At 38.4% G+C, this 25,997-nt stretch overlaps 1 protein-coding gene across 1 annotated transcript in view; it reads left to right on the plus strand.

Annotated features, from left to right (window-relative positions):
• The window catches only part of cdh13 (cadherin 13, H-cadherin (heart)), a 266,521-nt gene that overhangs the window by 91,410 nt on the left and 149,114 nt on the right, over positions 1-25,997 (plus strand). The window contains exon 2 of the mRNA XM_080437656.1: positions 9,433-9,553. Coding sequence (XP_080293782.1) covers positions 9,433-9,553 — 121 coding nt within the window. The remainder of the gene's footprint in view (positions 1-9,432; positions 9,554-25,997) is intronic.

The following is a 25,997-nucleotide window of genomic DNA, read 5'->3' on the forward strand; positions in this document are numbered from 1 at the left end:
GTGTGTCTCTATTGAACTCTAGTGTGAGGGAGGTACCGCCACAGACCAACTAACACAGAGTCCACATCAATGATTCACAACGCAACCAGATGCAACTTGCAACCGCTTGAAACGGAATCCTAAAACCGGGATTTGCAACTAATTTATATGCAACTGGACAGCCTCACACCCATGGGATATACTGTAAACCAGTGCTTCTCAAACTTCAAGGACAAGGACTCAAGGACTCCCAAATTGATATTGGCCACGGACCCCCATCTGAAAGAAAATTGTGCCAGGGACCCTCAGAAGAGAACATGTGTGTTACAAAAAATGCAGAAGATTATTCAAAATCTTCAAACATTTTCAAGAAAAAAAAATATATATATATATCTGAAATAGCAGATGTAGCCTACAAGCTCGCTGTAGCTTCACACTGTCCTTTACTTTCTCCCATTCGATAACTCTATTTTTCTCTCTCCCGCTCGGCAGGTGCTTGAGATAAAAGACTGTGTGTGTGTGTGTGTGTGTGTGTGTGTGTGTGTGTGTGTGTGTGTGTGTGTGTGTGTGTGTGTGTGTGCGTGTGCGCGTGTGTGTGTGAGAGAGTGAGAGACAGAGACAGAAAGAGAGAGAGACATAGACAGAAAGAGTGACAACATTGTGTAACGTTACAATGGCAGATTAGTGTGAGTAACGTCTGTGATCAGAAATGTGTTGCAACTTTGTTGCTTGCAAGTTGAATCACTTGCGACTCAATGAGCGGGAACGCGCCGACCTGCAACAGGGTAATTCAGACCGCTTCAGCTTTTCTCTGCAGCGGTTTTGTCGCCTCGCAAATCATTGATGTGGACTGGCTTTAAAGATCCAGTGCAATGACATTTTGGGAGAAAGAGATGGCCACTGTGCAGAATATTTGTTGCTTCTTTCTAACCTAAAATCTTTTCAGATACATATTTTAGTTTACAATGAGTAATACACTGTGTGGGTGTCATCTTGAATGAGATTCAAAACGGAATAGTTCTGTAATTAAAATCATCTGTGTTTGGGAATCACACAGGTGAACGAAATCAAGAAAGTTGATCTATGTCATCACGCAGTAAGTTTTCATTTACAGTAAGTAGTAATTAAGATTGGCTTTATAGGGTCTTTTGATATAAAACTACACAAAAACTTTTGTTGTTTTTTTGCATCTATTGTATATGCCCATATGATGACCACGGATATGCTCTAAAATTGTGATAAACACATTTTTCATTTCACTAGATCTTTAACAGTTGACATACGGTACATCATCAGTAGAATCGGTGTAATTGGCACTAATGGCGGGGCATGGCGGGCGGGGGGTGGGGGGGGGGCTGACGACAACAAGCACACAAGAAATAACCCAAGAACATCAAACTAATCCCCATCTCTCCCTCTCCTCTCTCTCTCTCTCTCTCTCTCTCTCTCTCTCTCTCTCTCTCTCTCTCTCTCTCTCTCTCTCTCTCTCTCTCTCTCTCTCTCCCTCTCTCTCTACCCCATTCATTCTAAACAATGGCACTGTGTCAGTTCATAGGGGAGTAGACTAGACGATAATTTGTTCTTGTCCTTATACAGCATGTGCTGCAGCCATGGAAAGACTTCCTGAATAAATTGTATATTTAAAATTCAAAATGTAAATAAAGCCCAAACTCAAATGGGACATCCTCTGTTAAGTAGACTGGTGTTTGTCTGGAGGCATCACACCTCCTCCATGTAATGTAATGGATCCAGTTCACCTCCACATCTCTCCACTCCATATCGCGCAGCATGTTGCATGCCCCAGTGTGTTAAGGGGTCAGATGGGTGGGCCGCAAACTCCTTTGAGATTTTCAAGTGGGCCCTGATCCAGAAAAGGTCGAGAACCACTGTGCTATTGTATCATAACATTTCCAGTTTTCAGTTTTCTGAATAACATATGTTGCTATATCATTTATATAGCTAAAATCTAAAATGACAGATGCTTTCCCGGATTGAATCGGACAACCTACACAGTTGGCATTGGCTCTAGCGCTGCGCCCAAGGCTCTTTTGTATCCTGTAGAGAGGACCCCAGCATGTGGAGTTCTGCTCTGGTGAGGTCACACTGAGAGAATCACCACAAAACAACCAGGTTTTCACAGCAACATCAAATAGAGAAATGTTTCTCACTGGACTCTTTGAAAGAAGACAGAGGGTTTGAAGAGCTGATGTGTTGTTCTATCTATATCGTCTCTGTCGGGTGGAAACCTCATTATGTCGAAAACTGTTACTTTTCAGGATTCAACTTCAAAAGTAGCAAAAGTAGCAGATCTACAAGCTCAATACACGTCGCTTGTGCATCTGCTACTTTTGATGCTTATGTGTGACGCTGTAGTATGATCAAGTAGGCTGTTAATTTACACAAAAAAAAAAAATGTTATTATATATTAAAATATATATTAAAATATGTAGATAAGAGGTTTCTGCCCGACAGCAATGATATGTGTGTGTTCTATATTTGTGAACTTTTGACAGTGTGCGTGTGCATGTGTGAGTGTGTGTGAGTGTTTAGGCCTATAGGCTGCAGATGGTTTCCCCTGATAGGAAGTATGGTTCACCAGCACTACGATGGCAGTGAGTGAACAAATGCAGAGTGATGTTTTGTGGGATTGCTTTTCCATTGTGTCAATGGGTGCACACACACACACACACACACACACACACACACACACACACACGCACACACACACACACACACACACACACACACACACACACACACACACACACACACACACACACACACACACACACACACACACACACACACACACACACACACACACACACACACACACACACATGCGCGTTTCTATTCATTGCACACTCATGCTCCTATATACGCTGGGAGTTTACATAATGTACTACCACACATTCAACAGCCAGACTGGTCTTAATTCAAATACTGTAAATTACAATTTATAATATATCGTCGGTGTCCAGGACGAACCAGCTAACTCCATTTTCATATATATATATTTTTTTCATAAATCAACGCTATTGAACACCCTTTACGTCTGTGTAAAAAAATCAAAACATTTGAACCAATGAAAAGTATTAAAAAGCGCCTCTGACGAAAACTCCCAACTCCATTGGATCCTCAAACTGTCCGTCAAAAACAAACAACTCCCCCCTCTCCTCTCCAGTGCTGCCTTTTCACAGCATGAGTAGAGCGCGCTGCGCAGTGAACGAGGAGGAGGAACACGTAAACAAACTCCCCTAGTCTGTTAAAACTATGCAGTGTACCTGTTTATCAAACTTAGCACTGACGCTAATGTTATGAAAACAAGTAATTATATTTCTAAAATCTATGAAGTGTTTAATGAGGAGAGCAATGTGACAAGAAGAAAGGCGTTCATAGCATTTCTGCCGCGCTAGTTCTACTACCTCTTTGCAGAAGTTATTGTAATATTTAAAGTCCTGTTTATTATTGTAGGCCTATATAATAAGTGTCATGAAGCATCAGGGCATTAATTCACTCGTTGTTGTGATGCATTGTGAGCTTGGACCATTGTTAGCTTTTGGGAATTTGTACCCTTTTGAAACCTCTCCCTCAGCAGCGAGTGTTTGGACACCTAACTCCATTTCAGCTTGATTTCTGCTCGTCTGAAACTACTAACTTCACTTGCGCTGGGTAAAGTGTTGATTTACCCGCGATTTGGGTAAAGTGTTGATAATATAATAACACATGCAAGTATCTGACAATATATAAAGTCACTAAACCAACTTTGATGAGGCAGTATTGCTTTGTTTTAAAAAAATATAAGGTTTTCTTCATTTCCTGAAAAAAATATATTTAGTTTTTTAGTTTCCTGAACAATGAGCGTTTTGGAGTTAGCAGGTTCGCGCTGGACAGCAGAAATATCTAACATTATATATTTATAATATCTAACATTTTACATTTATTTCCTCAAATGATCAATATAAGGCTTATCTTGTCTTGTCTTGTCTCTCAATAATATATTATATACAAATACATTTAAATATAATATACTGTATAAACCCTCATGCCCCCTCATTTGTAGCCAAATAAAAAAATAAACATAAAAATCTTACGACTATATAAACCCCAGCATGACAGCAGACCTCCACTACTGTAATTGGACAACTGGTTGTTTGCCGGCTATGTGTGTGTGTGTGTGTGTGTGTGTGTGTGTGTGTGTGTGTGTGTGTGTGTGTGTGTGTGTGTGTGTGTGTGTGTGTGTGTGTGTGTGTGTGTGTGTGTGTGTGTGTGTGTGTGTGTGTGTGTGTGTGTGTGTGTGTGTGTCTGTGTCTGTGTGTGTGATTTGCTAATTGATTGTTTGCATGTTTTGGGCTTCCGGCTTGGTGAATGTGTGTGCGTGTGTGTGTGTGCGTGTGTGTGTGTGTGTTCATTGTGTTTTGGCTGTACTCACTGTGTATGTACTCTTGACATGCCGACTGCAGCTGCTGGCTCTCCATTTGTTTTGATGAGAGTTTATGGGCTAATAAGCGTTGTACCGTATCAAACTGGTGATAGAACTGAATGAGCATTTTGCCACCTGCAGGAACAGCATCAGGTCCTGTGGGTGTCATGATCACTTAACAGGGACATTCCACGTAACGACCTCTATGAGTGAATCGCTGCCAAAGCCTGTTCCTCAAGCAGATGAATCTCTTAGGACGGTGGTTATCAAAGTGGGGTCCGGGGACCCCCAGGGGTGCTTGAGGAGGTTCCACAGGGTGCCCAGCACAAAATCTTTTCAGACCCTTGGCTAAATACATATGTGGGGGTCCTTGACATGAAATGGTTAACTGTCTTACGAACCTTGTTTCTCTCTCTCTCTCTCTCTCTCTCTCTCTCTCTCTCTCTCTCTCTCTCTCTCTCTCTCTCTCTCTCTCTCTCTCTCTCTCTCTCTCTCTCTCTCTCTCTGCAGTCTGTAATGACCAGCTTAAGTTTTAGCCCAGCTTTGCCATCAGCTTTGCATTGTGGGTGCATCACATTTAGCGTCTGTGACATTACATAATGTTAATCGAGCAAAAATAACACATTTAGTTTGACCCACTCTCAACATTTTCAAATATTTAAAACTCCCCTCATCTGTAAAGCCCTGTTTGTAGAGATGTATAGACTGAGACTCTCCATTTTGATCAAAATGACAGATTAGAGCCCCAAGTAAAAAATAAGAAAGGCTACAAATTAATTCGATCTTTGATATTCCCATTATGTGGATAGTTATGGACCAGAAAACAACCAATATCAACTGTATGTGTCTTATGATGGTGAACCTCAGAGAACATCAAGAATAATTTAACGTCAATGATTTCTGAGCCCTCCGATGCAACTCAATGCTGATGCAACAGTGGAGCAAGTTTCAGTGACTGCAAAAGATTGCAAAGGCAAAATGGTCAACGCAGGACTCATTAACAACATTAACCCTGACATCATTATTGTAGGCATTTTTTTTATCTACCAGCTAACTAACTTTCCTTCTTTCTTAATGGTTCTTTCACAGCAATAACACTGAACTGTCTTCCGTGTCTCTGAAACGCTGTTGAGTTGAGACGTTTACCGCTGAAACGTTTACCCCGGTGATGTCACTGGGGTAAACATGTGTGAATGTGGAAACTACAACCCTGGCTTTTCGCCGCTATCCATAATGGCCGTACACTACACTTGTCAACTGTGTTTACGGCAAAATCAACCCGATCTCCAGAGATTACCGTAACATTGCACGGAACGAGTGCACTTCATTCCGTGGATAGCCGCCTCGGAACTCCCGAATTGCGTGCATATGGTACGGCGCTGCCTTGTGACAAAACCATTTCGGAGGCGCGCAGTCACAGGCGAATTGTCCCCCCGTGAAGGACCACCGAGGGAGCTAAAGCGACCGAGTTGCCGTCCTGAACGGTGGGACATTCGCCTGTGCCTACTCAGCGCCGTTTGAGTTATGTACCGATAGGCACAGAATCGTAAATTTTATTGTGGGGACTGCTCTGCTTCCGGGTTTTTCCGTGTTGCGACTGGTTACGCCCACCGTGGGACTCGCCGTACATATGCACGCAATTTGGGAGTTCCGAGGCGACTATCCACGGAATGAAGTGCACTGTTCCGTGCAATGTTGCGGTATTCTCTGGAGATCAGGCTGGCAAAATAGTTATGTTGACTTCTGAAAAGATTAATGTCATGGATGTCATGTCACCTGTGTCTCCTCCTATTCCTTTGGCGAAAATCACAGGTTGTCTCTCCACATTTCGTTTTTTGTCTCTACAACAATACCGATTCCATTAATATTGCCATTATTGTGTCTTTGTATCTTTTGGCTGGTTTTAAAAGTCTCTCTCTGCCATCTCAGGAGAAGACTGGCATGCTTTATTTATCTGTGAATAGTCATCTAATTCATCTGAGAGGTTTCCTGGAATTTCCCAGTTTCTGTTCTTTAAACACAGTGCTGTGAAATGAGCTGTGAGAAGGTAAAGTGCGACATGACCGAGGTTAAGATTTCAGATCCTTTATATTCCATTTGGCCAGGGCTGTCCAATCCATTTGTCTGAACATGAATAAATCTCTCTCTGCACCAGAAAATGAAAAACTGAACCTGATGTCAAATAAAAAGCAGCCTCATACAGAATGAAAGAAACTGATTTACTGTTTGACCTGTAGGCTGCCTTATTATTAGTCTGATACTGGTGTTCCCTCGTTCTCATAAAAGCCTCCTGTCGTTGATTGCTCTTGGCAGATATGTTCCCACTTTACTTTTCATAAATATTGTCTCGATAATACTGATGTGACCAAGAACAGCACTTTAAATCATTGTTCATATTTTATTCATCTAAAGGCACATTAGGCCAGTGAACATTTCTACTGGATGTAGATATTTATTTATTTAGAAATTTCAGTTAGAGGATAAGCCCCTTGAGATACATCATCTCGTTTTCGAGGGGGTCCTCCAGTACAACACACAAACATAACAATAAATAGACCATGTCAACAAATATAACAATCAACTTAGCTACATCAACAAGGACATACACATAGGGGACATACACACCCATCCACTCAAACCACACTACATCTGAAATAAAACACCATAAGAAAATAAAAAATAATTATAACAACAACAAGAATAAACGCAGAGTGATGTTGTGTGGGATTGCTTTTCCACTGTGTCAATGGGCACACACACACACACACACACACACACGCACACGCGCGCGCACACGCGCAGCTTTTGCATAATGATTATCGTAAACAACTGGCCAGCTATGCTGCCTGTCCCTCTTGTATTTCTGATTGTTCATCTTCTTCTGGGAGGAAATCTGCCTTCCCATGCATGGAAATTAACCAAACTTGGCACACATGTCCAGTCATACAGTATGTCAAACGTCCTCAGCTGGCACTGTGGTCCAATAGCCCTAATGGTGGCGCTACAGCTATCAGTTGTGTGCTACTGTAGTCTACCTTGCAACTTTCATCAAAATGTAGGCCCAAGTGAGCAGAAATGCTCATATTATGCTTTGAGCTGGTAGTAATTATGAACTCCATCACTCAATTTTTCTCATAAACTGTAAAACTAATTAAACCTTCTGTATTACCTCCCACATGTTTTGCTCATTCGACGCCAAACTCATTGCAAGCCATATGCAAGGCATATTCAGACTGTCACAGTTAACTGTATACTGTGAGCATCTATTATAGAAAATCCTTGCTGAATAAAGCTTCCATGTTCCTTGTTGTGAATTTCAGGATTGTATATTAAAAAATATATATAATTTTTACAGCAATTACTAGAATTCTATCCTTTTGTAACCAATAGAGCGTTTTGAAACAAAAATAAATCTCCCTTATGGAGCATGTATTGATAACTGAATTTTGAAATTTTTGTTTGAAATCTGCAATTATATGACACACAACAAAGAGTCAAACTAAGATACTTCCTCAGCATTCTACCCTGCTGTTTCCAATATTATTTTGGTTGATTCGACGAACTTATCTAATACAGTGGTTCTCAACCTGTGTCAATGCCTCAACTCCTACAATTCTAAGTTTTTGGCAGGGTTCAAATATGATTATTTGGTGGGTCGCGGCCTGAAAAGCTTGAGAACCACTGATCTAATTTACATTCAAATCAGGGTGGTAATGGCCACGTCAGAAGATCCTGGGTTACTTCGGATGTCAGCTCTTACAAGATTAATTTAGTTCGACACACACAACTCATGTCCTGCACACCTTAAAACATTAATAATAATATGGATTCAATTTTAACATTGGACTGGACATTGCATTTTCTGCAGCAGCTTAACCAATGCCCTGTGGTGTTAAAAGCCAGTAGCCCAACTAATTATAACACTACAATTAGCCATCTGCATGCATGTTTCTCACTTGGCAAGGACAGCAGGTGTAACTCAATTACCTCATGACTTGCCCTTGGTGTCAAAGGTTGTGAGTTCGAGTCCTGGGTGGTGCAGAATAAACATGCTAATGCCTCGGGAACTATGCTGTGCAGTCTCTCTCTCTCTCTCTCTCTAACTAGATTGTATAGCAGTTGATATTGTCAACTGAGGGTGTAGATGAATTTCATACTGTGGTAGGCGATGTAACTGGCTTGAGTAATGCAAGGGACTTTAAGCGAAAGTGAAAGTACAAGTACAACTCTGAAAAAGGTTCCCTTAAACAATACAGTTTTGCTTGGTTATATTTCTTCTCACTAAATTCCTCTATTGAACAGTAACTTGCATGGTATACCTGCCTGGGTACTTTGATCAGTAGAGTGTTCCCCTTGAGTTAAGGTTCTGGGTTCGATACCAAGCAGGCACTGCCAACTCAGCGTTTGAGTAACAACAACAAACTCTGCATGCACGTCAAGTCCTATGCCAGACTTCCTCTGGGTAACTAACTGACTAAATACATGCAGTGGATTTAGAGACAAGTTACTCCATTGTTTTAATTAACATTTTGATCCAGACAGTTCTGCTGATCCACCCTCATGTATTTCTCATTTGTCTTCCTCAATCTCATATTTTCCATCTTTCTCCATTTCCAAATGTTTGCTCTTCCGCTTCTAATTGCTTGTCCCCCAACCACTGCGCGGAGGAGCTATAATTTTGTTTACTTCTGTAAGCTGATGGCCGCCATTATCCATCTCACTTGTGTTTTCATTGTGAAAGGTACTTTTTTTCCTTTAAAGAGACACTGGGAAGCAGGCTCTGCATTACAATGGTGTAAACTGCGTGTGTGCTGCCTTATAGCTCAATATGATACATGACAAATACGGAACCAAGGCTGTTGTGATGTGGAGTGGAGTGTGACATCTAGTGGCTGAATGTTGTCTGTAGCACCTTTGATATTATTATGACCTCTATCACGTTATTTATTGTTATTATAATTATCAGGGGTTTGAATTGTTTATGTCAAGTTGTTTGTTATTAATATGAATGTTGTTATTGTTTGTTTCAGGTTGTCCATGTAGGAGGTCAGGCAGAGGAAGGTCATCAGAGTTGTGTTCCAGGCTTCCAGGTCAAACGCTACCAGGTGGAGTACAGAGGACCTGTAAACAAGAACCAGACACTCTTACAAGGTGAGTCCTACACCCTGAACCCTACTGTCTGAACACCCTGAACACTACTGTCTGAACAATATCTATCCATGGACTTACAACAAGACTTAGAACAGAAGTCCAATTTCACTGCCACGACGACTCCCTAGACCAATCTACTCCTTAGGGATCTATTGGTATGGTCTGTGTGCACAGCACATCTGCTGTACCTCTCCACTGAGATGAGTTGTTTATTTATTTAACTAGACAGGTGACTTGAGAACAAATTCTTATTTACACGGATGGTTTGTGTTGATGTCAGTAGGATCTTATCCTCTGTGAATGTGCATTCTGGTTGCAGGCAAGTCTCTCCTGAGACTGACAACTGGAACCTTTTCATTTATTCAATGTCTCAGTTAATTGTTTGTACAACATAACAAATTGTACAGGCATGTTCATTTACATGCTAATTATTTAGTTAATCCAGTTAGAGCTTTATTCCAACCCCTGATATGTGTATTGATTTATGTTACATTCATTACGTTTTATTACTGGTGCCTCAGGAGGTAGAGTGGCAGCTTGGGAATCAGCGCCCTGTTTGATACAAGACTTAACCACTAACTGCTCCCGATGAGCAGGTTCGTGCTGTGCATGGTTGAATGTAATGCGCATTGTAAAGCGCTTTGGATAAAGGCACTATATAAATGCAACACTTATTACGTAGATTTGACCGTAACATTGTATATTAAGGATATTAAGTGCTTACAGCCCAAGTGAAAAAAAAATATACTAAATATATTTTTCAGAAGTATACTTAATATACTATTTTTGTACTTTTTATAAATTACATTTAAATTGTCTTATTTTGGAAAGACTTAAGTAGTACTTAGTATATTAAAAGTTGAACTAAATATATGCTAAAACATATCTTTAATATACTTTTATGTACTTTCCCCCCCCAAAAAAATACAATTTAATTACAAATGTACTTATCTGAAGTACAATTGCTGAAGTATACTTTCATTACATTTATAGTGCATTACAAATACATATCAAGTACTAAATAAATATATATAGAGTATACAGCAATTATACTTAAAATATACAATCAATGTATTACAAATGTACTTGGAGTATAAAATAAATGAATGTGAAGTATACTTTTAATAGTTTCAAGTATACTATCAATTTAATAATAAAGTATTTAAACTACAATCCAAATGTGCTAAAATATACTTTCAATGTAATAATAATGTATTTAAACTACAACTCAATTTAACTAAATGTACAGTTAGTTAATTTAGAATATACTATTATTACATTGAAAGTATATTTTAAGCATAATTGCTATGTACTCTATATTTATTTATTTAGTACTTGATATGTATTGGTAATACACTATAAATTGAATGATAGTACACTTTAATGACATCAGCAAAACTGTACTTCAGATACTATAAGTATATTTGTAATTAAATTGTATTTTTTTGGGAGGGGAAAGTACATAAAAGTATATTACAGATATGTTTCAGAATATCTTTAGTTCAACTTTTAATATACTAAGTACAACTTAAGTCTTTCCAAAATAACACAATTTAAATTTGGGATAATAATGCATTTAAACTACAACTCAAATTAACAAAAAGTACACAGTTAGTGAATGTAAAATATACTATTATTACGTCGAAAGTATATTTTAGCACATTATTGTCATAGTTTAACTACATTATTATTACATTAATAATGTACTTGAAACTTTTAAAATTATACTTAAAATTCATTGTTTTAACACTCCAAGTACATTTGTAATAAATTGATAGTATACTTGCAACTATTAAAAGCATACTTCAAATTAATTTATTGTATACTCCAATTATATTTGTAATACATTGATAGTATACTTGACACTTTTAAAAGTATACTTCAAATTCATTGTTTTAACACTCCAAGTACATTTGTAATGAATTGATAGTATACTTGCAACTATTAAAAGCATACTTCAAATGCATATATTTAATACTCAAATTATATTTGTAATACATTGATAGTATACTTGAAACTATTAAAATTATACTTCAAATTCATTGTTTTAACACTCCAAATATATTTGTAATAAATTGATAGTATACTTGAAACTATTAAAAGCATACTTAAAAGTAATTTATTGTATACTCCAAGTATATTTGAAATAAATTGATAGTATACTTGAAACTATTAAAAACATACTTCAAATTCATTTATTTTATACTCCAAATATTTTTGTAATACATTGATAGTATATTTTAAACATAATTTCTATATACTCAGTATATAGTTATTTAGTAATCGATATGTATTGGTATTGCACTATAAATGTAATGATAGTATACTTTAATGATCATCAGCAAAAGTGTACTTGAGATACTGTAAGTATATTTGTAATTAAATTGTATTTTTTGGGGGGCAAAAGTACATAAAAGTATATTAATGATATGTTTTAGCATATCTTTAGTGCAACTTTTAGTATATTAAGTACAACTTAAATGTTTCCAAACAACATCATTTAAATAGAATTTTATAAAAAGTACAAATGAGTATATTCAATATACTTCTGAGAAATGAAATTTAATATGTTTTCAAAATTAACCTACACGAATGGAAGAGCAATGTAACGTGGAGGCTTGTGGTTTAGTTGTCTGTAAGAGCCATGACAATTCTCGGTTGGTGCAACCATCAACAACACACTCACGTTATATGCAAGGGGAAAAGGGGGAGAGACTGACTAAACAAACAGACATTTACACTCATGGTTTTACTAAAAAATTACATAAAATACCATAAATCACCAAATAGCACCACAACAAAACACTAAAATCAATGACCCATAGCATAACCCCACTACGCATTCCCATATTCAAATAATAACACAAATAGGAACAATAACACACATTTCCCACCTTGCACTGGGGCGCATGCTGGGAAATGGACTTCCTCTAGCCACCATAAATGTAATGATAGTATACTTTAATGACATCAGCAAAAGTGTACTTCAGATACTGTAAGTATTGTAATTAAAGTATATATATATGTATATTTGATTAAATTAAAATGTGCTTTTCAAAAGTGTATTCATATAATGTTTAATTTTTGTTTAACTTAAGTACATTTAATGTTAAATATATTTTAAATTATTATAGTATGTGCTTTTACAGTATATTTATAGTAGATTATCCTCAATATGCATTTATTTTAAGATATACTATAATATGCTTATTAAAAGTATACTTTTCACAAAAACTATTTAAAATATGTTCAAGTATATATTTTTGTAAGTATGTTAAAGTTTATTTTATTGAAGTTTCACTTAAGTACTACTTCCTAAAAGTACACTTTTCTTTAGTGCATTTATAGTATAAGGCTGAAAGAATATACCGAAAAAGCATTATACTTAAAGTTTGCTTTAGTATACTTTTTAAGTATACTATTTTGAATATGTTCCTGGATGCTATTAGTAATATACTTCTTAATATTATACTTGTAATATACTTGTTTTAAAGTGCATTCAATATATTTTTCTACAAAGCACATTAAATACTAACATAAATTAATTTGTAATTTAGCACATTTCTTTTTAAGTTTACTAATGTGCTTTGTAGAAATATATATTAAATGCACTTTAAAACAAGTATATTACAAGTATAATGTTAAGAAGTATATTACTAATAGCATCCAGGAGTAATGTACTTCTTAAAATTATACTTGTAATATACTTGTTTTAAAGTGCATTCAAAATGTATTAGCACATTAGTGAACTTTTTTTTTTAAATGCTAAATTACAAATTAATTTGTTAGTATTTAATGTGCTTTGTATAAATATATATTGAATGCACTTTAAAACAAGTATATTACAAGTATAATGTTAAGAAGTATATTACTAATAGCATCCGAGAACATATTCATAAATAGTATACTTATAAAGTACACTAAAGCAAACTTTAAGTATAATGCCTTTTTCAGTATATTTTTTCAGCCTTATACTATAAATACACTGATGAAAATTGTACTTTTACGAAGTAGTACTTAAGTGAAACTTCAATAAAATAGGCATTAACATACTTACAAAAATATATACTTGAACATATTTTAAATAGTTTTTGTGAAAAGTATACTGTTAATAAGCATATTATAGTATATCTTAAATGAAGTGCATATTGAGGATAATTTGCTATGAATATACTTTAAAAGCACTTAAAATATAATCATTTAAAACATATTTAACATTAAATGTACTTAAGTTAAACAACAATTAAACAGTATATGAATAGACTTTTGAAAAGTAAATTTTTATTTAATTAAATATATATTTTGTGTTTAGTACACTTTTCACAAATGTCCTAAATTACAAATTAATTTATGTTAACGTTTAATATGCTTCGTGGAAATATGTTTTGAATGCAATTTAAAATAAGTATATTAGAAGTATAATGTTAAAAAGTATATTACTAATAGCATCCGGGAACATATTTATAAATAGTATACTTATAAAGTATACTAAAGCAAACATTAAGTATAATGCTTTTTCAGTATATTTTTCCAGCCTTATACTATAAATGCACTGATGAAAAGTGTACTTTTACGAAGTAGTACTTGAGTGAACTTTCAATACAATAGGCATTAACATACTTACAAAAATATATACTTGAACATATTTTAAATATTTTTTGTGAAAAGTATACTTTTAATAAGCATATTATAGTATATCTTAAAATAAGTGCATATTGAGGATAATTAGCTATGAATATACTTTAAAAGCACTTAAAATATAATAATTACAAATATATTTAACATTAAATGTACTTAAGTTAAACTAAAATTAAACAGTATATGAATAGACTTTTGAAAAGTACATTTTTATTGAATTAAATATATATTTTTGTTTAGTTCACTTTTAACAAATGTGCTAAATGACAAATTAATTCATGTTGACATTTAATGTGCATTGTAGAAATATATTTTTGAATGCACTCTGATTATATTTGCTAAATATATTTTTGCAAAAATGCATTGTTAGTATGCTTTGACAAAAGTTCAAATTGACAATTAACATACTTATTGTGCTAAAAGTATACTTTAGCACAAAAAAAATACATTTATTTTTCACTTGGGAGTGCAGCTGAGTATTAGGTTTCTGTCTGGTTGAGTAGTGGTTTGACATTTCCAATACACTATAATGGAGTGCACATGATGTAAATTAGAGCGATTGAGCCAGAAATCTGTTTCCGTGTGGGTGGATTCAGTGTGACACATGGAAGTGTGATGCTCAGTGGAATGACAAGCAAGTGGATCGCTAAACAAGGAATCTGGGTTTGCGTTAGCCATACACACAAACATACTTATATACATTACATACAGTACATCTTTCATGATTTCTTTGTAGCTGCTATAAAAGTTCACACATAATGTACGTTCACACACGTATGGGAGCATTTTACTCCTGAGATAATGTTATATTTTTATGTAAACCTTACACTGGCACAAGTGAAAATACATATTTTAACACCTATGCATTGAAAGATCAGTCCTGTTCTCGTCTTTATTGTGTTTGATTCGGCGGTGAGGCATTTTGTCATCTGTAGGTTCAGTGGTGCGTGGAGCTCACTGATGTTTTAGTGCACTGCTCTGGTTCCATTACCTTCAATATGTTCCTGTCAGCAGAAACACCTCACACCATGAGGGTCTCACTGCTGCTCACACACCATGGACAGGAGCACAGCATGCATGCATGTACACACGCACGCACGCACGCACGCACGCACGCACGCACGCACGCACGCACGCACGCACGCACGCACGCACACACGCACGAGCAGGCACACACGCACGAGCAGGCACACACACACACACACACACACACACACACACACACACACACACACACACACACACACACACACACACACACGCGCGCGCGCGCACACACACACACACACACACACACACACACACACACACACACACACACACACACACACACACACACACACACACACACACACACACACACACACACACACACACACACACACACACACACTACCTCTGAGCTCCTTCAACCGATTTCCTCTGACTGCTGTCAACAGTATACATCACATGAACACTGTGGCTCAGTGTCGCAGAACCACACTGCCATGAACCTGTGACTGGTAACAAAACCAACTAGGTGGGTGATATGTTTTAGTATTCTACTGTAAAGAATCGAGAATAAAGATTGAAGATGGTTTACTTGTCGCTACTACCTGAGAGTGTACACATGGAGTTATTTCTTCATGTGTACAGTTACAGATACAGACCCATAAGAGTGTATTTGGTTCATAACTAATTTAACTGGGGACCTGTGGAGCCCACTCAATGACCCTTGGGTGTCTCAAGACCCCATGTTGACAACCACTGTTCTATTCTTTGAAACACACATTTGGGTATTTGGGGGTGTGGCCAAATCCACCATTGTCTTGCAGGTGCAAACAACACAGCATTGAGTTTGTGAGACTGATCATATACAGTGGTAACTATGGTTAGATATTATATTGCAAAGATCTGTGACAACCACCATCTTATGAAAAATGAAGACAGGACGTCCAAATATTATATATTTTTCAAGCTCACAAGCTACAAAAAGGAGCCAAATCCACACAAGAAGTAACCTTTTTTGCACCTCCAGCACACTCATGTAACATTGATTCCCTTCCCCTATTTGTAAGCACTAAGGCATAAGAATACGGTTCTATACCGCTCACCCCTTTGACAATACACTGTAGAAACTACTGTCTGCTACCAGCAACCGTGATGTTGACAGAATACTCTGACCAATCAACACTGCAAACTGTGATGCAACAACGTGGGAGAGTTTGGAGGACATAAATGTGCCAGCGCTGCACCGAACTGTCAGTACTGTTTGCCCTTTCGCTTGTAATAATAGCTAAACACAGAGATATAGTCTACCAATTTGTCACATGAAAGAGTTTGCAATTGCTGTCGCGTCAGCGGCATCTGCACTTACGGTTGCTTACGTTTACATGCAGAAAGGAGAAAAAAGACCAAAGAACACCCTACTTCAGGAGGCCTTCGTCAAGGAGAAGAATGAATGGAAGGAGACACAAAACAAACTCATTGAAAGGCTCCTCTCGCAAGAAGAGAGGATTAGAGACATGGAGGAAGAGAAGAAGACCACAGATCTCAAGGTCCTGGAAATGGAAGTTAAGTTTAAAGGCATGGAGAAAGGGACAAAGACCACAGAGACCAAGGTCCTGGAATTAGAAGTGAAGATTACAGACATGCAGGAGGAGCGGAAGACCAGACAGCTTGAGGTCCTGAACATAGAAAAGAGGTTGGAGGAAGTGGAACGAGAGGAGAAGATGAACTTTCAGGTGATTGCAGCCCTCAAGGAAGAGAGGGATAATTGGGAGGAGAGACTGGAGTGGACAAACGAGGTGATTGCATCCCTCCAGGAGGAGGAGGGGCAGGAGGGACCTGAGGTGGGGAGAGAGGATGAGGAAGAAGAAGAAGAGGAAGAGGAGGAGGAAGAAGAAGAGGAGGAAGAAATATGATATGTGACACTTCAACACTCAAGGGACACTCAAGAACAGGAAGCTTTGGCAGACAAATAATGGTTGAGGTTTACTGGAGATTAGCACAGTCTTGCAGAACATGCCACACCAACATTTTGATGCTTATACTGTATGAGTGAGTGACAAATAAAACCTGCTTGAATCTTGACTGCTGATCTGAACGCAAGATACAACATGATTTAAAACCAAAACTGAACTTTTTTTTTTTGGTTCCCAACCCGGGCTGCCAAAACTAGCTTTGCCCAATATTATCCTCGGGGGCCAGACTTGTCCTGCAAGATCCTCAGTTACAGTAGCTACTGTACATTGGTTGCATGTTAAATTGCAGCCTGGGAGGTGAAACTGGCATTAAAGACCATGAGCAAGGTGAACATCAGAACCAAAATCCTGGCCAGAAAATGTACGTTTCTGGATGCAGCTAGTCTTTCTTTACTGGTGAACTCTCTTGTGTGTTTTGATTATGCCATCGGCTCATGGTATGGAGGCTTGACTAAAGTCCTAAAGGAGAAGTTGCAGGTTTCTCAGAATAGGCTTGTCGGGGATGCTTTGGGGCTAGCCGTGAGGGACTATGTCGGGGAACAACACTCTGGATCAGGTCAGATCCTGGCTTTTAGAAGTGTAACACTGGTCATGTGTTGTTATAATGCTTTTTTATTTCTTTAGTATAATTGTAAACAGTTCTTTGTTTTTTATTTTTTGTAATGTGATGTACCTGTTGTTTCTTGTTTTGTTTTGTTTTGTTTGTCTGAGACCAAGCATCACAATCGAAATACGTTTTATTGTGTCTGTCTTGTGTTTTCTTTTAACAATGTCAAACAAATCAATCAAGTTTTAAAAAATGACTTTTTTTAACGCAAGATACCATTACCAGTGGTTTGTGAGGTTAGCCCCGGACACACAGAACAGGCCCATTTCTAGACAGCTCGCATCATACAGAGAGCCACGCCATAACAACAAGAAAGGACCAAATAACCTAGCTTCCCAGTGCAGTCAGTAATTGGAGGCCATTCTGGAGACATGTGAAACTCCATATTTGGGATGACTGACCACTTGAGTGTCATGCAATACAAAAAAAGCCTACTACTGTATGATGTCAATCATCTCTATATTTGGGCAGAAACCGTGGACACATAGACAATACTTATGGACTTATGGGTTGGCACGCAGAGAAACCCTGGTCTATGGCAGTGGTTCTCATAGTGGGGCCCAGGAACTGCGTACCAAACTATAGGTCCTTGAAATGAAACAGTCTGAGAACCCCTGCTATATAGTTCTAGTTCTATACGGCTCTCTACCTTAGGCGCCACGCCGTAAAACAGAGTCCATTTGATTGTAACTGTGATGTCAAGATATTCTGAGAAATCAGCACACAACTGTGATGCAACAAATTGGGAGGGTTTGGTATATAAACATGTTAGTGCTGCGTATAACTAATAACTAATAACTATTAGTATCTTTGCATTTGTTTTATGTAATGATACAGAATCGCACCTTTATTTATACCAATGTGTCACATGAAAGAGTTTGTAGTTAGTGTCGCATCAGTACTTCATTACTGGTGGAAAGGAGAAAAAAGACCAGAGAACATCCTACTTCAGGTGGCCTTCGTCAAGGAGAAGAAAGAATGGAAGGTGCAAAGCGAACTGATCGAAGGGATCCTCTCGCAAGAAAAGAAGATTAAATGCATGGAGAAAGAGAAGACCACAGATCTCAAGGTCCTGAAGATGTTAGTGAAGATTAAAGACATGGAGGACGAGAAGAGAACCACAGAGATCAAGGTTCTGGATATGGAAGACCAGGTTAAAGACGTGGAGGAGGAGCGGAAGACCAGACAGGTTGTGGTCCTGTAAATAGAAAAGAGGTTGGAGTACGTGGAAGGAGAGGGGAAATGGAACCAACAGGTGATTGCAGCTCTCAAGAAAGAGAGGGACAAGTGGGAGGAGGTAATTGAATCTGCCAGAGCTCCCTTTTCCTGAACTCTCATCTGATGAGTGGGAGTGCTCCCTTTTCCTGAACTCTCATCTGATGAGTGGGAGTGAGAGGATATGTTTATGTGGGAGGAGGATGGCTTTGTGGTTTTATAGTCGACTAAGCCGGAGCCCAGGGGGCGCCATTCAAGTTTCACCAACTACCCCATGGTTCACGCTATTTAAATATCGTCCCACAACATAAATGAATTACAAAGCTAAGCCAATAAGCTTAGCTTAGCCAATAATAAACCCACAACACACACATTTGTGTTGACCTTTGCTATCTTCAAATTAGGCCTCACCCCCAACGTCACCCTGCCTACCACTCAAGGACCTAGACGGCTAGAACCGATGCCCCCCACATCATATTGTCATCCAAATATTGAGTTCCACATGGCTCTATATTAGGGCAAGAGGTTTCAGTCGATCCACGGGACAGGGGATCCAAGATGATGAATCAAATATTCACACAATAACAAGAAGTTCTTGCCCAAATATGGAGAGATGGCAAGACAGTAGTGTTTATGAAGTTTATCTAGAGTTTATGAATTCACAAAATGTTGAAAAATAAAAAAATAAAAGATGGGGTCTAATAATAACATTCCCAGTCATTTATTATGTCAGTACTATTACATCAGTAATCTCCATATTTGCATGGATTTTCAGCCCAATTCCAGCTTCCAGTATGAAATTAAAGTTCTAAAAATTAAAAACAATATTCACAACTAGACATCACATCTAGGCCCGATCATATCACAGTCCATATTTGGCAGTGGTAGCTGCATTGGAAAGTCCTTATGGTTATGACTGATCGTGGTAATCAACTAATCGAATAAAAAGATACTGCGGCCAGAAAGAAGGAAAGCTGCTGTCGCTAAAATGTTAAGATGTAGTCGGAAATGTAGTTTTATATTAACTGTACAAGTAAGTACATTGAAGGCGGGTTAAGAAGCCTATATTATAGCCAGAGCTCTGATCAACAGTCTGGGGCAAGTTTCGAGGCAAATGGAGTGATCGTGTGTTGAGAAACCCCGGACATATTTTGGAGGTCATTTCAATTAAAGTGGTAGGATATGTAAAAAAAAAAAGAAAAAAAAAGAAAAAGAAAAAGTGAGTTCCTTGTTTTATTGTTACGTTTTTAATTTTTTTTTAATGAACGTGTAAACAATAGCTTCTATTTCAGCATGCTATTTCTCCAAGAAGCAAAAGGAGGCTCTGGTTTATTTTCCTTTTTCATAGAAAGGCTGTATTTTTTATTAGGTTGGAATACCCATTGATGATGTCATGTATGGACAATTTCTGAATTGTCCATAGAGTGAGCAAAAAGATTTTGCTATCTTTAAATGAGCGGAGGTCAGGTTGAAAATGAGTGAAGTGCTCCTTTAACTGAATATTTTAAAATGGAAGTCAATGGGGCTCGGATCAGGCTGAACCCGTGAGAGAACAGCCAACACAATGCCTCTCAATATTTGGGTGATGTAAGAGATGCATGTGACTGCGTCTGGAATTAAGGCCTGCAAGAAACTGCAGAAACCAGCAAAATAAGTTAGATTTTGTTCTCCTGTGGAAAACGTTGTGGGGTCTGTAAATACATTTAATTTGTCTCTAAAAAGGCAGTATATTTGGGAGTTACGAGGCTGTTTTACATATATTTTAAATATGAAAGGGGGGATTAACGTGCTCGCATTTAGTTGGTTCCCATTGTGTTCCACTGTTTACATGTCGGAGCATGGTATGGATAATGCAATCACTGTTGCAAAACAAACTTTCAGTAACTTTCTGCGCATAGTTGCTCTGATCAGCCCAGCAGAAAGGATTATTCTCATTAATCCAGGCATTTCCTCTGTGTGGAAAGCCTGGTGTCGCGGGGCTAGTGCTTTGATTGTATGTTGTGTTTATATTCACGGACAGTGTGGTCGTCTGCTTGTGTGTTTATACCATGCTGATTATGCCAGCAGGTTACAATGTTAAACAGGGTAGAGTTATACTTTGTTATGTCGCGTCACATTGCTAGCTTATGAGCTTCTGGAATAAAATCCACAAGGATTCGTCGGTGACAAAACCCCAAACCATATTATGTCTACGTACAGACACTTCCGTGTGATGTGATGTCACATATAGCATCCTTGGACCTTGATGTGTGTATGTGTCCGATTGATTGAATACTTTATTAACAGTTTGCAAATAGTACGTGGTACGATTATACAATGGTGCTAAAAGGATAACACAAAAAGCCCTTTAAGGGCTTGTTTCCATTGTGGTCCTATGTATTCAATTCATCAAGACATTTAAAGACATACACTAATATACAATAATATCCAAGACTTCATCAACACTAGTAGCAATAAAATGTATATATTTCTGGTGTTAAGCTTAGACTGTACAAGGACCGGTTACAAATTGCAGACAGGTGCTCTTTTATGACAGTTTGGATGTAAATTCACAAGTGTCTGCAGGCATGCACGGTTTCTTCCTTTTTAGGCCAATATGCTATAATCAGTGGATTAATTAATGCATCATGATTGTCATATGCATATGATTGTCATATGCATCATATGATGTTGATTGAATTTGCACGTAGCTCGATTTATACTTCGACGTACAGTGGGTCGCACGGAAATAGCAGGTCTGCGACATGCTGTGAGCTTGTAGATCGTCTATTTTCGGTGCGCGACCCCGTCGTAGTATAGTATAAATAGTATAAATTTGGCTATGGCGCACAGGAAACTTCTGGAGTCTGGACACCCATGACAGCGTGTAGTTTAATTCAAGAGTAGTCTATTTCCTTATTGCTCAATCCGATTGCAATGGATCATTTGATTAGACCCATTGCAAAGTGGAGGCGGTGATGGTAGGCTCTGATCCAGTGAAAGTGAAAGGAAAGTGCCACCTTAAGTACACTTTTAGTTTTTTTGGGAAATGTGCTAGTTCACAAATTTCCGACTTTATAAAGTCGGAAATTTCCGACATTAAACTCTTATACGCCTTTGTATGAGCCTCTTTGTATTACTGTGGCGAGATCTATTTTCATGAAGACAAACATGGTTTGTGAAAAGACAAGACAAATACAGAGACCTTCTTCTATGTGGCTCACCTTCTTCAGAGCCACAGCAAAAACTCTAGTCTGCCATGATGGGGAGACATTGATTTTGAGATTGAGTTATACTCGCCAAGGTTTTGCACGGTATTCTTTCTTACTTAGACGCCCAACCTCTCAGAGGTGGCAGTAAACCTGATTCAATTTATTGTCACTGGAAGCAGAAATAACTGCAGTTACCATTACTGTAGAACATTTTCAACTATAAAAGCATATGACTAAGGGTGTATAACTTTTTTCATTGAGATAATGGGGGAAATCTTCACTGTGGGAAAAACTAGGAAATTTCTTGGATCTCCGGATCTGCATAGAAAGGGTGTGACCACTGTGGATCTCAGACTTGGCTCCAATGTCGCTCTTGGACTTCATGTGGCTAGCCTGTGACTTAAATCATCTATGACGTATCTATGACATAATGTCTCCAAATTTGGGAAATGTTTCAGCCCAATCAGAGCCACTGACTTCCATTATAAATTTAGTTAAATATTTCAAAAGGTATGTGAAAAAGGAGACCTGGTTCTGCCAGACCCAGAATAAATTCCTAGTACGTAACACACCTACAAACCACTTTATAAGTTGAAATCTGAAGATCAGAGCACTACGTCACGCTAAGCTTGGCCAATCGAAAAGAGGGACCCGGAGGAAAAACGTTGAACCGGGAGGAAAAACGTTGACCGGGAGGAAAAGAGGGACAGACAAAGCCTCATGTAGGCCTGACCCCCTGGGTCTGGCAAAAAAACATATGACTAAGCGGGTATACAACTTTTTCAGTGAGGTGACCAAAACAAAAAGAAGAACTTGTATTGTGGACTGTTACAAATGTATAATGGGCGGCAAGAGGGTCCTAGATTCTGACAATAAATTAAGACTTTCATTTCAGTGTTTCTTCAACACTACCTAATCTTTATCCTGCAGACTAACAGTGAAAATTGCTAAATGTATATCCCTTGATTAAAAGACTTGACTTTAATAATGATGCCAGTGGAGGTGATGGGCCTCAATGCAGACAAGCCTTTGCATTCCTGTCGTTAAGGTTTCAACTCCAGGCTGGGCAGTGGACTGTGCACATAAAGCTCTGGTAGTTGGCAGCATGCCCTGGACATATTAACTGTATTGTAGCTCTGAAGACCTCTTCCCTGGCAGGATCCTTGTTTCTCGCCTGCGTTCTCTCTGACTTTATCATTGAGCCCATTTAAAAGTACTTGAATTCAGATACAGTCTGATGGCTTTAGATGAACTGGACAAATGGAACAATGCTCGGCAATCTGTTTTACTTTCACTTTTTACTCTCTGCTAGTTTCCACTTAAACATTACAGGTTTATGTGGTAAGGCGTGGATTTTGTGTGTGTGTTTAGAAATTCTTCTAGCAGACCAATTGCCTCCAAATTTTGCACAAAAATTGATCATGGGCCAAGCCTTTGGACCCTACTTTTGGTTTGATAGTTTTTTGTAATTTTTTATTTGCCCCATATTTTGGTCAGCAGGTGGCAGTGCATGCGCAGTAGGCAAATTCAACTGAAACCTAACTTCAGTCAGTATCTTTAGGGGCCAAGCATGAACTAAGAACACACACACACACACACACACACACACACACACACACACACACACACACACACACACACACACACACACACACACACACACACACACACAGTGTTTCAAGTTGTATTTGTTCATTTGATAAGAGCACTGAACCTTATTCACCTGTGATCAAATCCCTCCATCACGTGAAGTATTAGGGGACGATCACACAGAGATGCTAGAAACCACATTTTTCGAACAGTGCTTACATCCTCAACTTTTTAGGGCAAGGCACAGAGTTGCACCACGCCTCCTTTGTCTGATGCTGCTACTGTAGATATGATAGGAACGCTGAGAGCGCTGAACGCTTTTTCTAAATGGTAAATGGTGCATTTATATAGCACCTTTATCCAAAGCGCTTATATGCATTACATTGACCCATTCACTGCTCATCAGGAACAGGTAGGGGTACATGTCTAATGGCTCAAGGACACTTCGACACTAACACAGGGGAGCCAGGGAACTTTCCATTTCCCAATCGGTATCGGCCTCTCTACCTCCTGAGCCATTGCCCCCGGATTCAGTAATTGAGTTTGTGATTCATTATTTGAGGCATGCTCCACAGGCGCACCACACTGTTTTGCCCAAATGTGCTGTTTTGCCAAGGCGCTTCTGAAAGCGGCTGCGCCTGCAGCGACGAATCTCAGTGTGATCACCCCTCTTAACCCATTCAATCCGCGAACGCATCTGTGTCATTTTCAGATTTATTTGGCTATTCAAAAATAGCAGATATACAAGCTCAAACAAGCTCAAGCTCAATCTACGAGCTTGTAGATCTGCTATGTTTAAAAAAAAATCGTGAGCAAATGTCTCAAATCTTTGCTTCTGGGGAGGTCCCTGGAACAACATATTTTGTTTGAGATGGGGGTCCACGGCCAAATACATATCATTTTGAGGGTCCTTTGACATGAAAAAGGTTTTTTTTTTTTTAAAAGAAGGATTTAGAAAACAGTAGAATCACCAGAAACAGTAGAATCCCCAGAAGCAAAGATTCAAGTTACAAATATTCGCTTTAAAGATATATATTTTCACAAATTTTCACGATAAAAAAAAGATCTGCAAGCTCATAGCGCCGCGCTATGAGCTTGCAGATCTGCTATTTTTGAATAGCCAAAGAAATCTAAAATGACTCAGATGCTTTCCCCGGTCTTAATGGGCTAACGAGCAGGTGATTTATTTCCTGGCAGGGAGTTTGTTTACCTCCTGAATTACATGCGTGTTAGCACTTGATCCATGCAAGACATTGCTGTCATTATGGTACCAACAATATGAATAATAAACAATCCCATCCACCCTCTACCAAACCAGCCTACTGTGGGTCACAAAGATTTTTTCTATCATTGTGTTACTAGCTGACATAATAACATATGTGTGGTGATTTGGAGGTCCAGGGTAGAATATAACATTCTTAATCAAATGTTCTCATGTATTTCAGATCCATAGCTGTAGCCCAGTTTTACTGTGACTTGAGAACAGATGAGGCTCACACACTGTTGCTCTACTTTCTAATTTTGGTTCTCTGTCCCCACGTACACTCCTGTCATCCAGGTCCTATGTGTGGACTGGTGTGTGTGTGTCTGTGTGTGCGCGCTCTGTTCTCTGTGCATGGCAGGGTTCATAGTGGGATCATGTCACTCTCAGGTCTGTAATGGTGTTTAATTAATCTCCTCCTACTGACTCAAATACTGAGACCTGCAGCTCCTTTTATACTGTAGTTTTAATTGGACTATAAATCAACACGTGCTTTTTGACAAATTACTGTAATTACAGGAAAGGCCAGTGTGTGTGCGCGTGTGTGTATTGTCATGTACTATAGCTGATGATGTGAATAGAACAGCATCTCTCAGGTTGTTCACTAGCGGACCAGACCACATGAATACATCCACCTGGATCTGGGTCAGCCTGCCTGTGGGGGGGGGGAGAGAGAGAGAGAGAGAGAGAGAGAGAGAGAGAGAGAGAGAGAGAGAGAGAGAGAGAGAGAGAGAGAGAGAGAGAGAGAGAGAGAGAGAGAGAGAGAGAGAGAGAGAGAGAGAGAGAGAGAGAGAGAGAGAGAGAGAGAGAGAGAGAGAGTTAAGGCTGAAGTGACAGAAAATCAATTCATGGTAAATCCATGACTTTCATCGAGGATAAAATAAATGTTGAGAAATGTAGTCTAATATTGTTGACTGTACTATATTTCATATCTTAATTTAAATACAAAGAGATTTACACAAATGACATGCAGTGTCTG

Source organism: Gymnoscopelus braueri (genome assembly GCF_963280865.1).
Source record: "Gymnoscopelus braueri genome assembly, chromosome: 9".
NCBI classification, from domain to species: Eukaryota; Metazoa; Chordata; class Actinopteri; order Myctophiformes; family Myctophidae; genus Gymnoscopelus; species Gymnoscopelus braueri.